Source organism: Spea bombifrons, chromosome 7 (assembly GCF_027358695.1).
Source record: "Spea bombifrons isolate aSpeBom1 chromosome 7, aSpeBom1.2.pri, whole genome shotgun sequence".
Classification (NCBI taxonomy): Eukaryota; Metazoa; Chordata; class Amphibia; order Anura; family Pelobatidae; genus Spea; species Spea bombifrons.
This window is the reverse complement of record NC_071093.1, coordinates 39,164,519-39,180,912: the sequence shown is the minus strand read 5'-3', so window position 1 is coordinate 39,180,912 and position 16,394 is coordinate 39,164,519. Positions and strand designations below refer to the sequence as shown.

General features: G+C 42.1%; 1 protein-coding gene across 1 annotated transcript; it reads right to left on the bottom strand.

Moving 5' to 3' along the window:
- Positions 1–520: 520 nt before the first annotated feature.
- On the bottom strand, positions 521–16,091 carry DNAAF5 (dynein axonemal assembly factor 5). The gene is made up of 13 exons (XM_053471190.1): positions 15,117–16,091; positions 14,530–14,714; positions 12,184–12,308; positions 11,334–11,452; positions 10,980–11,212; positions 9,852–10,064; positions 7,386–7,529; positions 6,968–7,136; positions 3,954–4,101; positions 2,358–2,508; positions 1,554–1,710; positions 904–1,095; positions 521–731 (listed from the first exon to the last, which is right to left on the bottom strand). Exons 1-13 carry the CDS (start codon positions 15,811–15,813, stop codon positions 580–582), a joined length of 2,685 nt encoding a protein of 894 aa, XP_053327165.1. The 5' UTR covers positions 15,814–16,091; the 3' UTR covers positions 521–579.
- Positions 16,092–16,394: the final 303 nt, after the last annotated feature.

The window sequence follows — 16,394 nt, the reverse complement described above, 5'->3', positions numbered from 1 at the left end:
AGTAACATACGGTTCCACCTTGCTGCTATTCTCCTAGTTTCCAGTCACTCTGCAATCTTTACAGAACTTGATGCTTTTGGTGCATCCAGTATTGAGGTTTTGGGGGACACATTTCCTCCGGCATCAGCTCTATGGTTACGGCTTAATAAATAATTAAAACTTAAATATGTAAGTGTAAGATCTAAATCAGCCATGATTTGTTTCCACGGCCCAAACGCATTCTTCCCAAACCATATAAAGGTATAGTGATGCCTATTTATACTCAGGGACAAGGAAGCAAACTGTTCTTCCAGAAACAATAACCGTGCCTTACAGATCAAAGTATATGACTGGGGAACAAGAACTACTCAAATCAAACTATTTTTCACAATATACTGATAAACAGGCAGTATAGTAGACTGTAATAAGTTACATCTTCCAGCCATTAAAATAAAATATTTAATTATTCTAAATACTTAATAATTTTGATACTTTTAAAGAATATATTTAAAAAAAACTATTGCATTTTTTTTTTGTGAAAAATCTTTTCCTATTTTCCCCCTTTATGACATATTCCCCCGGATTAATGTTAAGCGCCGGCTACGTGGCTTCCGTCTGCTTGCTGCAGTTCAGTTCCTCGATACGATGCAGAAGCCGGTCGCAGTAAGTCGCTGTTCTGTGTTTATCTCGGACGGCTTCGATTTCTTGGGCTAGCAAAGATGGGTAAATGACACTTCCTTCCTTTAAAACTTCTGTTAGAAAAGATAAAGCAAAAAAGAAAGACATCATATTTTTGTTTGTTTCATCACCGAGAATAACAGACTTGAAAATAGGTATAATTTTGTTAGGCATCCTATATGTGCCATATTATTTAAGTAACCCCCTTTAAGGGGTTAAAACACAGAATGTTGGAATATATCTTACCGAATACTGTAGCCTGGATGGTGGTATCTGGATCATCAAGATGCACTAGAAGACCTCTATATAAAAATTCTAAGTGGCTCTTATATGTTGTCCTGTCATAATCGTCATGGATACATTTAAACCAGACAGACAGGGTCTTGGCAGCCGTCACTCTGACTTCATCGGATGCATCATCGAGGCGCTTCAATATCTCTGCAAAACACAAAATCCTGACGTGTCAGCAGGGAATCGGAGACAGAAAATAGCTGAGGAAAAAGATGGGCCGAGTATGCTGCGGGCCGAGCGTTTACTTAGAATAATATATCATTGTGGGACTGGTTAAAGGTGCTGTTCCACTTACACAATTATTTGCCTGCACTCTGTACCATGTTAAGGAATAAACTTTAGTATATCCCTTTTATTTTTTCCACTAATCAAATAAAATACCACAAGTACTTCAGTTTCAGCTATACAACCTGCTTTTGTGTCATGTGACAATTAAGAGTACCCACCAAAAGCTACGGCAATAGTCTACACGACTAAACAATTATTTTCTGGGAAGGTTTTGTGCTTTCAACACAACAAGCAGTGTTTCTACTGCTGTGTTTAGTTACACAACCGTTAAGCCCCTTTAAGTACCACAAAGGATAGACAATAACGAGACACGTTACCAGGGTATATTTTGTTCAGTTTATCTGGGTCCACATGTTGTTCACAGATGCTCAGAAGGGCCCGGATAATGCGACAAGACACCAGTCGGCTCATCTTGGAGTCCTCTTCTAGTGTGGTGATCACTGGAGGTATCAGCACGTCTTGCACTTGAAGAATCTTTTAAGAAATGAATGGAAAACATTGAGAACACCTGTCTACAGCACCTGTCTCTTATCTCAACACTTTCACTGAACGTCTGATCCTAAAACACTCTGAAAAGGGAATTGGAAGGCCGTAGGTACTGCAGAGATTTCTTATTTTATTTGTACTGTGAGATTCTTTATGAATATTTTCTTCCTCCATTTACAATAATAACATTTTAATAAAACAAAATATTTTAAAAGAAACTAGGACTTTATTTTGGGGCAACAGTGCCACCTAGTGGACTTTCTGATATTTGCAGATTCCATCAACCTACAGACAGTCCCTTCCACCCTTTGGGACGGATTGGTTTTGGTTATCCAACAGATATCCAATCTTCAGAACTTCTAGATCTATAAGTGCTATACATTTTCTATTCACTATTATGTGTATCATTTATTGCCATCTTACATATAACTTTTTTTTACTTAAGTATAAGTAAGTTTTCATTACGTAACATTTCCATATGTTATGTAAAAGTTGTTTTTCTTTTGCAAGAATCAAAGAATGAGCATTTGCTCATAACAATTTTGTGCAGACAGACAGATTTTCTGCTGTGTTCTAAAATATAACCATTAAGGAAAAACGCTGCTTGGGGGACAACTCTTCTGGAATATCTGTACCTCTCGCTTAGACAGGACTTCGCTCTGGAGAAGGACCCAAAGGCAGGACACTGCGATGGTACGAATGGCTGCGGCTGTCCGACCCGCATGCCACTTCAAATTTGGAACTAGTATGTCTTTTATGATGGCCTGAGAGTGATTATGGAACTGCCTGCAGAGATAAATAATAAAAAAGATATAAATTAGGAAAGTATTCATAGGTTTTATAACCCAGGTGATATGTTTTAAGAGTTGGAACATGATATCAGCCGTATAGACCAGATTTGTGGTTTGCACGCTCATCTTAATACTGGAAACAAGAGAAATTAGTACATGGGTAACCCAGAGCCCGATGGGGAATAATATTCATTATGCACAATGCCGGAGTCTGTTCTTCCAGTAGATGGCATTTCAAGACCAAGAATTGCTAACCGAATAGCTAACGGAAAGAACTATATTATATGTAAAGAGAAAAGAAGTCTCGAGCCGGTTTATGTAAAGTACTGTTCATCCACATTTTGAGGTTTTCATACTACGTGGAGAGAACATGGATAAATCGCAAGCTCTCTGACCAGCTCATCAGCAGGTAAGTAAAATATCCCAAATCCTATTTTACCGAGTTCTGTATAAAAAGATTAAGCAGAGATTTAATAAACACTCTACGGGCATGCGATGTGCGGTTCAGCTTTTGAGTGCCCTGTACCAAGATCTCACACAAGCGACTCCATCATACAAGCGGGCAAGAGCCGCAGATCTGAAGGAAGATCCAAAGAATCACATCAAGTATTCATATATAAAAAACTCAGAACAAACTAAAGGCAAATGCAAGCAACAATAAAAGCTGCTGCGTTACTGTAGTTGAAACAGAGCATTTTATGGCAGACAAGAACCATTCGGCCCGTCTAGTCGGCCCATTTTTCCTGATGTAGAGACTCAGACCTTAATCAGTCCTTGGTCTCATCTTCGGGATAGCTTTATCACATGCATGTTTAAATCCCGGCTCTGTATTAGCCTCAACCATGTCTGCTGGGAAGCTGTTCCATTTAGAAACCACCCTCTTAGTAAAGAAAAACTTCCTCATATTACATTTAAAAACTGAGAATGTTGGAGCCTCCAGACCCCCCGAGACCGAACTAAATGCCTCTGATTATCTAAGCAATCGGTCCTTACCGCCTACAGCTTCACTGACTACTAGCAAAGACTAGGGATTGAGTGAATAACTGAAAGAGTTAAAACGCACATCAGTAAAACAGAATTGCCCAAGAAAAGATCAGAATATATTTAAACCCGGAATTTTAAATATTCCAACAGTTGGCGAAGGGGATACTTACAAAAACACTTCGTACGGTTTCAAAATAGGCACCATCTGCAGGATATTTTTGTCCGCCTGACAGCTTACAGAATAGAATATTTAAGTTTTCGCCATGGTGTGTCCCGTTTACCGTTACTGCTTTTAGATGAAACCCTTTTTCTAGTTAAAACCTAGTTTAGAAATACACCTTCGAAACACTCCCGTTCGAACAGACAGAGACACACAGGCTCCAGTTCCCCAAAATACATACAAGAATTAAAAACACCCGCTGTGAGGAAGAAGAAGTCACCGCAAACGTCACATACCCCTGAGAATTGAGGGTTTCATCGGCTTTGCCCATCAGTTTGGACAGCGCCGTAAAAAGCTTCAGACGCATCTGCGGTTCCTGAGTTGGCTGAAGGCAAGTATTCAAAACCGGGACCAACAGGTGAAGATTCTCCCCGATCACAGGACCTGAAGAACACACGCAAGTAATGTAATAAAAGACACGCAAGAAGGGGCAAAAAGTACCTTTATTATTATTATTACTGCTTTATATAGCGCCATCACATTCCGCAGCGCTGTACAACGGCATGATTGTAAGTGGTCACACAACAGAAGGGCAAGTATGGATATCTAACCAGGAAAGGAGTGCTATAATCTCCAACATTATTATCATCTATTATTTACGCAGCACTTAACATAACCCTGCAGCACCCTCGGGTGCAGATGAACTGTTCTCCCGTGAGAAGGGGATAGGTATACTAAGCTGGCTGTTTTCAGAACATTAAATCATTGACTTCACTGGGTTTTTATGAAGGGCCGACAATAGAGATTGTTGTTAAAGCCGCATAATGTATAGTTAAACCAGAGAGACTTTCATCTATGCTTGACACAGGGCCGCGCTATCACTTTATTTTACTAAAAGACCAAAACAATGAACAAGGAGAGATGGAATTCGGGACACCGGGCCGGCTCACAGAAATATGCCTTAATTAGCTAAATAAATCTTCCTTGTGTCTCTTTAGGGAAATAATGATTGCATAACACGGCAGAGCGATGCCCCCGGCAAAACAGACCGAGCATTCCGGAGAAAACAGCAACATATTAGGATGGGATATGGCACAGAGACTACGTTACGAACTCTCACAACACAGACCAAGTAAAACACCGCTTTTAATTCTCTTTATAGAAATAAAAAAGGTTAAAAGGAAACGTTTGAAGTTCTCAAATAAAACATCACGGGGGCAGCCCCACCTTCATTAATTACCGTAACTTATACTCAACGACGAGTAAACCAAACTAAATTCTTCGCTGCCCCTTCCATTCTTCGCCCACGAGCAGCTTTGCAGGTTAAAAGGTGGGCTGCTTTATGGGATAGGACCCTCTAAGAGTTGGGGTACTTAGATGTGCTGTCAGGCTAATATATTGCCATGGCGTGTAACAGAATCGCCAGTACTTCACACAAGAGATTTAAAACTCCATTAAGCTGGGTGTGCGCCTATACCGTTCCTCATAGAATGTCTGTCTATATATATATATATATATATATATATATATATATATATATATACCGTATTTGCTCGATTATAAGACGACCCTGATTATAAGACGACCCCCCAAAATCTGAATATTAACTTAGGAAAAAAAGAAAAAGCCTGAATATAAGACGACCCTAAAGGAAAAAAGTTTTACCAGTAAATGTTAATTCATGTAAACTATTTTTTTTAATAAAAGCTATGATTGAGAAAAATATTTTTTTTTTTGTTTTTATTTCTTGTATTTTCCAACCTGTCCCCCAGTTACGCACATCTGCCCCCAGGCTTGCCGCACCAATATGGCACTGTGGCCCATGATATGCCTTTTAACCCTCTATATGCCACTGTGCCCCATGGTATGCCTTTTGACCCCCTATGTGCCACTCTGCCTCCAGAAATGCCTTATACCCCTATATCCCATTCTGGCATTTAGGGGGTTAAAATGCATATTATGGGGCAGAGTGGCATATAGGGAGGTATAAGGCATTCCAGGAGGCAGAGTGGCGTTAAGGGAGTTAAAAGGCATTATATAGAGCACTCTGCCTCCAGAAATGCCTTATACCCCTATATGCCACTCTGGCATTTAGGGGGTTAAAAGGCATATTATGGGGCAGAGTGGCATATAGGGAGGTATAAGGCATTTCAGGAGGCAGAGTGCACTATTAAATGCCCCCTTAACGCCACTCTGCCTCCTGAAATGCCTTATACCTCCCTATATGCCACTCTGCCCCATAATATGCCTTTTAACCCCCTAAGTGCCAGAGTGGCATATAGGGGTGTAAGGCATTACACACACACACACACACACACACACCGGTGCTTCCAATTTCCTGCTGCATTGCCGGGGCAGCGGGTTGACGTCTCATTCCGCGGCAGCCGGAAGGAGGTGGAGTTGGCAGCGGGGGTTTGTATGCGTCCGTCGCAAATACCTTCCCCGGCTGTCAGAGATCAGGAACTCTGGAACTCTAATCTCTGACAGTCGGGGAAGGTATTTGCGACGGACGCATACAAACCCCCGCTGCCAACTTCACCTCCGGAAGCACCGGTAAGTGTGTGGGGAGGGGGGGGGGGCGACGACAGGAGGATCCAGGTCCCCTGCAGCGGTGCTGGGGATCTGGATCTTAGTCTACTAATCAGACCTCTATTTGAGGTCTGATTAGAAGACGACCCCGATTATAAGACGAGGGGTATTTTTCCGAGCATTTGCTCTGAAAAAAACCTTGTCTTATAATCGAGCAAATACGGTATATATATATGTGTATATGTATATATATATATATATATATGTGTGTGTGTGTTAGTTCAGAGCTTGGCACATGTCCTCCATGCAGCCGGGATAAGGATTGCACCCAGCGCTGTACAGCCTGGGCCATGGGCCGGAGTGTTTTCTTTAACTAAAGGGGTCTGAGCTCAGCTCGGTATTTCTCATAGAAACACTCGGTGGGGCACTGGGCGAGGAGCTTCAATGATTTATTGTTCCATTAATGGCAGGTATTGGAGACACATTAACACAGAAAGGATGTAGTTTGGGAAAAACGGTCATTTCTGTGTTAAGGATCAGCAGCCAACAAGGCTTTGGGACTCATGCGTTTCAGAACCAAGCTCTCCCACTCAGCTCCTACAGGTAGCATGCGGCCCCGACTGCACTCACTTCCCGCCTATGGCTTTGTTTGCTTCAACGATGCGGGCTACGGATTTAAAATGTAAGGAATTGATTAAAATTCTCATTCTCTCTCCATGATGCTGAGCCAGTCCGTGTGACCGCAGCCGGATGTGCATAAAAAGACATATTTAAATCTTACCCGATTCCGTGACGATGACTTCAAACTGCACTCGTTCTACTGAATAGCTGGTCCAGTGCTGGTGATTACTGCACGTCCACTCCAATAATGGCTGAATGTGCCGTCTATACAGATCATGGACCCCGGCTAATCCTTGTACCTTGGCTAAGCAGAGCAACACTTCTTGGACCTGCATCCAAAAGGAAGATTATTCAGTTTGAGAAAATAGAGACTAGAAAAACATTACAAGAACATGAACATTTCTGCACCTAAGATTATGTATATAGACTGCAAAGCTGGATCCTTCTAGTTACTCAAACATCTACGGTCAAAAATACATTTACATAATTTGTAATTTGCTTTCTCAGAACCGGGCAGGACTGTTTGGTTGCCGGCAGCCACTGACCAGTAGCACAGACATTTTGCCCTAGAAAACTACCTTTTGGTAAAGATTTTCCGCCGCCGGGCTGGCCAGTATAGTGATCAGGGTTTTCATACAGTACAAGCTGACCTCTTCACAGTCTTGCTGGCAGGCGCCTATCAAAGAGTCTACACAGTTCAGGAGCTGCTCCAGGTAAAGAACCTGAGAAAAAATGAATATTTATAGAAAAAAAACATGAAAATTCAGATCATGCAGTAAATCACGGGTTCCGGCACTATATGCTGCGCTTATGCTTTGATCACAACTGTATTATATTCGAAGTCACAGACCCTACTTACTATTTTATATTCCTGCCACTTGCTACATGACATCATTGGCTTTACCTGTGTTAGATTCGCTTGTGGCTTGGAAGCTGACATAAATCTGCTCTACCTGTTCTCGGGTTACATGGCGTGGATTACATTTATATATATATACGGTATTTATATATATCCCTCAGCCTTGTAGCACCGCTGGGTTCATTTTATACAGTACAGCTGTTGGCTCCCCGCAGCTCGATGAACTCATTAAAAAGAACAGTGACTGCATGCAAACGGCGGAGCAAACGATACAGCTTATGGGGGGACAGCGGCCACCAACCAGCGACGGAGCCTATTTCTGCCTGGATGAATACTAAAGAACACGTAATACGAGAAACTGTACAAATCAGAACATTTGATATGATAAATATTATCCATTATTCCTGATGGAAGACATGCACTGAAACCTGGTGGGGAGGCACAGAACATTCTAGCAGGTACCACTAGTGTGTGTATTTTATGTATGTATGTATATAATATCACACCCCATATTGCCCCAGTTATAGGCCAAACCTATAAGTTGCTATCTAACAAAACTGGAATTACAGGAAAGTTTTAGAGCGGTATTTTCTACAGAAAGGGGAGCCTTGTGTGGCTCAGGGCACAGTAAAACTATTTTTATAATTTATAGATTTATAGCACCACCATATTCTGTAGGGCTGTACAATGGGTAAATGGGACATAACTTAGACTTGCAGAAAGTTAATGAGGGCCCTCCTCAAACACGTTTACAATTTAGAAGGATAAATGTAATTTTGATGCTACGACAACAGCTTCTGTCAACCTGGCAAAAATAGCAAGCGGTTTTCCAAAAATGTATATAGTGCGGAAAAATTGCCAGGTGCATATCGCAGCTTTACCCACCTGGGAAAGAGTCATCCCCCCACACACATCTATCTCAGCCGGCCATTAAAGTGCAATCAGCGTTCAAGAAACCAAGGGGTGCTGACACTATTTCATTTTAAGCCGATAATTTTGACTCCCCAGCATGACTGCTTCCATTTCACAAAGTTCTGTTGCCAGAACAGATCAAATCACCGTATGGACGGTCAGTCATCAGAACATTGGAACTGCTGGTGGCAATTATGGAGGCTATCAATGGCATTTCTTATATATCAACACTTTGGAAATGGCTGTAATTACTTCTGGCCAGAAGAGACATCAATCAGCTGTACGGAGATGACAGCCCCTTATTGTAATTATCCAGATGCGGTTTCTTTAAAAAGATGCCCACTATTTATCAGGTGATGACAACACAAGAAGAAGAATTACAAAGTTATTGCAACGTTATACGAAATCACTTTATTAAGTAATCACAGAGGGGAATAAAAACAACCCAAAGGGAAAAGCCAGCAGGATATATGTGTTAGCGGCGGTCACTGGTACAATTCCACGGTGGGAATGTTGTATGATCACATGTGGCCGTACCGAACAGGAAAATACAAATAATAATCAAAGCTACCCATTATTTAAATGGAGGGGGGGCAATAAACCGCACATGGATACATTTCTATATAGTGTATTGCATGCCGGGCACAGGCCAGAATCATAAAGCCAGCAGCCTTTGAAAAAACATCTAAAGCTAATGTGAGCCTGATCAGAATTCATTGAACTGATGTCAGGTGCTGCCAGGAGGCAAGTGCTTGATCATTTTATTAATTACAAGGTAAGCCGTAATTATTGAAATATTTGATAGGACATGCAGATACCATAACTCCAAAACATCCCTGTGTATTGAGCCTCCAACATTTCAGATGCCCAAATCAACCACTGTTGTTGAGTAGTGTATCTGGCAGGGCGAGTGCTTACTACGGGCGTACCTTAGCGCCTTGCTCACGCCGAGGCAGAACGCCGGGATACGACACGTAGCTACAATACACCACATAGGCCATGGGTGCTGTGATCGAGGTCTGTTGTGCCACAGGCGGGTCAGGGGTGATCATCCGATCTTACTAACCATCTTATGATCCCTACTGCCCGCAGAAAGCAGGACTGTGGGGCAGCTGAGCAGGACAGTGTCCTTTGCTAACTTTTCACTACTATGATTTCGGGAGCATTTTATAATAGTGGGATAAATAATTAAAACATAAAAAAAAACATTTTTCCTTTAATCGATTTGTATACCATCTTAATATCACACTGGATTGCAGATAAATGCTTGTACCTTTTCGGACCCCTGGCAGGTCTCCGCGTGGGACAGGACACTGCTTATCTGGTTTAAATGGGGCTTCAGCCGTTCTCTCGAGCTTCCTCGGATACACGCCGCCAGCACCATCAGATGTGAAGCCAGAGGAGACTTCTTAAGCGAGTTCAAAATCAACTTGAGGAACACCTCGGGGTTCACAAACGTTCCGATTAACTCTGCCGACTGCACGCTCTGTGAATAAAAAATATGTTGGTTTTAAGCTAAAACAACGGTTCTAAACGTGATATCATAAGCATTGTCTTCCTATACCGCATTCTATGTGTAAAGAGGCTGTAACCAAAACACATGCATAAAAAATGCATGATTGTCACATTGCCCCGAAAGTGTGAGGAATGGCTCAAAAAGCCAGAAAAAAATGACTAGTTTAATTCAAGAATTCTGGAATTCTTTGTGGCACCAGAATTAATGTAATGCTGGGCAAATAAAACTTTTACTAAGAACAAGATTAAATCCATTCCTAGTTAGTTCTCTGAATTTGGAAATATCAATAGGTCACAGTCACGTCAATTCTTTGGTCAAAGGCGATACCATTCATTGGGCCACCATGGAGAATGTAGAGTCATATAAGCTTTCAGGACCTTGGAGGTCTCTTCATCAGATGGATTTAATGCCGTTCTGAGGTTCCAAAAGCTTTACATATTTTTATTTTACAACTTAATAAAAGGTATCCCCTTTGACTTTACTGAGGGATCGTGGGAAAGTGGAACTTGTACAAGCTGCCCTGACTAGTTACTTGGTGCTGGAAGATGTGTTCCCCGGGCTGGATGTATAAATAAAAAAAAAAACTAGGGTTTTAGGTCAGATTTGACATTCCCCTCTTTAAAAACTTATCTAAAAGAAAAGGAGAACTTTAATTTTGAAAGACTTTGCTGATTAATGGTTAAAAGGTGTCATAAAAAAGGTGATATTATTCCATCATGTTTTATTTGTTGCCATTAATCAGGTCTTCAAAACCATTCAGCACATTAACTATCCTACCTGAAAACCTATCTACGTAATAAACATAACCAAGATTTATGGTGTTCCGGGATAGGAATTTATGGGGCTTTTAGGTTAACGTAACCCACATGCAGACTTTATACCCACGCTCTGCACAACTTTCTGTTCCTCATCTAAGCACGAATGGTACAGGGTACTCAGTATGAGCTCCATATGTTGAGTGGTGTGATCCTCGGCGTGTAGCAGCAAAACCGCAAGGAGCTGGGAAGATTTAATCCTCGTCCCAACGACCCAGTCGGTAATGTCGTGACTGATGGCAGGAAGGATTTTGGACAGGTTCCTGAATATTAACTCTTGACATCCCAATCCGGGTCTCCGTACTGAAATAGAAATCAGAAAATAAAGGGAAAAAATTTAATTTACTTTTGTTAAATTTAAATTTTGGCAAAAGTAACCATTACCATGAAGCATTATTGCCCCGATCATTAAAGAATCACTCACCTCCAGCCGGATAACACGATGGGGACGGGGCACTGAAGTCAAGTTTGTCTTTCAGATCTTCTTCATTCTCCGTTTCCCATTGCGAGCCAGTTTTATCCCAGTATTTCTCAGCCAGTTGTCTACATACACAAACAACAACATAATGACTTCGCAAATAATAACAGCAACGATCAAATTATTATCCAAAAAAGGGAGAGGTAATCTCAAAAGAAAGAAGAGAATTAGCACGGTGAATAAATAAAAACATGTGAACATTCCGATTAAAATCAACCTGATTCAAAAGAGTAAATCGATGATGATTATTATCTAATATTTTATAGAAAGCCACCAGATTCCGCATTGCTGTACAAAGGGTAGAAAGGACATAACAATTAGTATATACCATACGATGGTTTTCTAACAAATATACACTAGTTAGAAATGTCCTTGTTTTTACAAGAAATGCTAATTTTGTTCATTAAAATAACTTAAATGGATCAGAAATCCAGCTCAGACAGGGTTAATGTTGTAAATGACTCTTGTAACTGGAACGGTTGATTTTTAATGTAATAGCTGCAAAGGCATATAGAGGCCCTTTATCACTCCCATCACTCCTTTATCATTCCCATCACTTCACTCCCTTAGTGTTCGCTAATCCAAGTTTAAAAGGCTAATTCATCTATAAAAAAAAACCTTTTGCAATTATGTTACAGCTAGAAATCTCCATGAAAGCAGCCCCCAAACTTTTGAAATGTGGTGTATATGGATCATTTTAATTTGTGAACCCAATACAACAGTTTACTTAGTATATTATATATATATATATATATATATATAATTAGCAAAATCTAGAACCCTTTTGGACAGTTACCTAATCTCTGGGATCTCATCAGTACTGCTGCTCAGCAGAAGAGGTATTAGTTTATGGAAGTAGGAATATCTGTCCCTGAGGTTCAAAAGCCATTCACCGACTACAATAGTTACCGCCTGTCGAACCTGCAAATGAAAGCATAATTATATTCCATCAGCAAAGCATTGTACTTGCGCGATTCTAACAGAGTGTGCATTTCATATAATGCGATTATCAGAAATCACAATTTCTTTTGCAGTACGGATCCACAAGGGAAATTATAGCATTCGCTAAACCAGTTGCTAGGCAACAACCGTACTTTACTGAAACACAATTCATTACTATTTTTGCTGTTTCATTTTCCTTTGATCAGCCTGGAAAGTAATTACACGTGGATTTTACGTGGGGGGGGCAAATAAAGTAAGAGACAGAAGATGGGCAGTATAGATGGGTGCGGGTAATAAAAATGTTCTTTTCCCGAAGACCTCTTTCAGACGAGTACATCCACTGAGACAGATATTACATAGCACTGGCACGGCCAACGGGGGAAAAAAAATATGTTTTTTTATGAGAAAGATTGAGAGTATCTGACACATTAACAGAAACACTGTATTTGCGTCTAGATTTTGTCCAGAAAAAAAAAACACTGGAAAAAATGACTCATAATCAAGGTCGTCTTTTATTCAGACCTGAGATCCGTGCCCCCAATCCTCCAATATAGCACTCCCACCGCAGACACACAAAGGCGCAGGCAACGAGCTACGCAGGGCTCATGGGACCCGCCACCAAGGAACAATCTGTATAGCGCAGCATGATCTCCCGCAGTTCTGCCTATCAGTCTATGCTCCTCATCACAAGCTGTCCACATAGGGGCAAATCTTGGTGGACTACATATCCCATGATTCTCAGGCCGCCTTAAGGTGGCTCTCCAGCATGTGGCTCTCCAGATGTTTAAACACTACAACTCCCAAGATGCTCCACTAGCCAAAGGATTGACTGATGTGGAGGGCCAGCTGCTGCCTAGCGTTGCTATAGTCCTTTGAGCCGATGCTTTAACTGTACGGTGTATTTTTTCCCTTGTAGTTTCCCCTAATGCAGATCCCGCCATCTTGGCAGCTATTGTGAAAGTGCATCTAAAAGCCCCCATAACATGCAATAACGTCTTACATTCTAGCAAAAATGCAAGCTGTATTGTATCCATTTATATTCCATTTTTAGAAGTTTAACACTGTATTAATTATCTCAAAATATCCTACAAATACACGCAGTTAACCGAAAGTTACCTCGCGATTAATCATACGCGCTTCTGTTACAAACACAACAGATTGTTTTCAGTGAAGACTCTTCTAATGATGAAAGTGCTGGATGCGAGTCAGAGGTATTGGCTGGCGTGCGAGGTTTGCGATACCCAACAACCCACCGAAGCTTCCTCTTTGGCAGGACTTGGCTTAGCCCACTCACTTAACGCAAAACACATCAATTCGAAGAAGGGCATTAATCACAGCCTTGTGGTCTGTAAAACGCGTGGGGGAAGGAACGGCAGGTATAACGTGGAATGCTTTAAATACCCTGGCTCCTTCCTTTAAACCTGCAGCTCGTGCCACACAAAAATATAAGAGGCTTATTCAACATATTGGTTGCTTCAGAAAAAATAAAACAGGATCTATTTCATTACATGGCGCTGAGCATCTAAGAAAATCATCACTTATGTGATCTCGATCAGACTGAGCCGAGGACAGCTGTGTTGTTGTTTATGGTAACATATGCCATATGGGGAGGAATAGGGTAATTACTAGATTATAGACATTATAGTAAGCATAAAAAAAGAACCTTAACGCTGCACACTAATGCATCCTGTGAACGCACTGCAAGCAGATGCATTGGCTAGCGAGCTGGTTTGCCTGGGCTATCAAACTGAGCAAGTAGCACTAATACCCTATGCTGCGGTTCCCTGTGACCCTCTAACCTCCCTATCAACAAGCCGGCTCAGAATCAGACACGTGAAGGGGAGACTGGTCCCTACGGCACACGTTATCATCATAACAACTGGAGAAATGTACCTGCTGATTGGACCATTGCAGTGGTAGCTATGGTGATAAGATGACTTTTTTAAATGTTAGCCCTGAAACTAGTAGCTAGGTAACTGTGAACTCCCTATGGCTGCGCATGCACAAGTATCAAACTCTTCTACCCAAAGTCAAAGAGCAGTCACATGGACAGTGAAGCGTCTCTAAGAAGGTACTTGAAGAAAAAGTATTACAGAAGGCTGGAAGTAACTCGCTTGGTTTCTTGTAAGCGTATTTGATCGCCGGTACAGCTGACTCTTCATGTTCTAGTCCACCAGATGCGCCAGCGACATAACATTACCTGGGGGGCATCATCAAAAAGTCTTTGCGCAAGATGGGACAAGACGTCATCCACAGACTTCCCGTTACCAAACTGGATTATTGCACCCGTTGCCTGAATCGCTGCTATGCGAACTTTGGAGTGCTGGTGTGAGATAGTCTGCATGAGGGGCTTGATAAGAGATTCCGACTGCATGTGGAAGAGGTCTGGGGGAAAAAAAGTATTTGTATTCATTGCAAAGCATCAGGAAACCAACCAGTTAAAGACCGGCGTCTTAATCATAAAAAGCAGCATATTGTAAGTTGATTGCATTATTTAACATCTGGAATCCCGCTCGGACTGTCAGCAAACTAAGCTGAACAGAAATCAACAGGATAATGTAGACCGGCAGACGACAAACTGATCACTATCCTGAGTTGTGGACGTTTTCATAGCAGCTTTAATTTAAAGCGCATCCGCGTCTGGCGCAGCTCGGTCCCGGAGTCCAAACACATCAGAATTTTAGTGAAATATTTAGCTTATTGCTCAATGAGTCACACAGTTATCCGCATAAGTCTGCCCCCCCCTCCTACGCCCGGTCTGTACCTGCCTCTGTAATGATAAAGTACCTGGAATGCACTTTGCATAGTTTGCTGCACACTTGCAGCTTTCTTTCTTCACATCTGGGAAGGGATCTGTGATTGTCCTCTGCAAGATCCTGATCATTTCGTCCAAGTAGGGGCCCAGCTTCTTCCCACACACCTCCACCAGGAGAGCGAGGAGCTCGGTCAGGGCTAACCTCAGTTCCTCGGAGGGCTCCACGATCTCGGGGTTCCCCAAGCGCTGGGCGACAGCCGGTATCAGGTAGGGTAAAGCCTCCTCAGGCCTGGGTACATTCCTCACACAGTGAGCGATGATCTGGATAGATAGCTCCCTGCACTTCTCCATGGGGTCTGACAGACACTTCAGCAAGGGTTTCAGGAGTTCCCCAAAGACCTCCTGCATGGCCCCGCTGGACAGCCTCTTGTCCTCGATCTCCCGCTGGATAGAAGCCAGGGCCCTTTTCCTCGTACTTTTATTTTCATCATTCAGACAGTTCAAATGCCGGACCAAAGCCTGGAAGACTTCAGAGGCCGCACGTTGTTCACCCTCAGCCGCCATGTCTGTCACCCCTAGCAACCAAAAAGCGTCTGCCGCGCAACGAAACGCCACATCCAAAACAAATGTAACTTTATTTAGCGAACACACGATCACAGAGACAAGAGCGTTAAAGGGAGTGTTTCGGTTGCTAAGCAACCCAAGCTCATCAGCATCAGTTGTACGCATTAGAAACACAGAAGTGACATTGAATAACTGCGTTTTAGCTAATATCTCATTTATTTATTAAAATAAACATACCTGGTGTAATAACAACTCATGGATTATGTTTTTCTGTCCAAATAGTATTAACACTTGTCCCAGATTTCCGGGATCATTGGCTTTAGTAGTATATACAGAGTTGTACATACTGTGTCCTGCTCTCCATCGTGGCAGAACGTGGCACTGATCCCATCAGCGTTCGGAGTTGTGACATTATGTTACACACAGTAGCAGTGCCATTGTTTACCGCTTTCTCTCTTGCTCTTTTGATCTCTGTATCAATGAGCGAAGCTACTCATCAGTTACATCATCATATCCTGATGATCCCCATCTCTCCACAATACAGAGGCCACAAGCATGAGGGAGAGTGGACCCCACTTGCCCCTTAATCAAGGGCAACCCTATACATCACATGAAACCCCATAGCATGCAGTAGTCCCGCAGACTCTCTGTAAGGACTTCGTTTTTCTTCAGGACTCCCATATATTTCAATTTTGCAGGGAGTGGGGTCATGGGCCAGTTGGGTGGATCCTCTGATGAACCCTTAC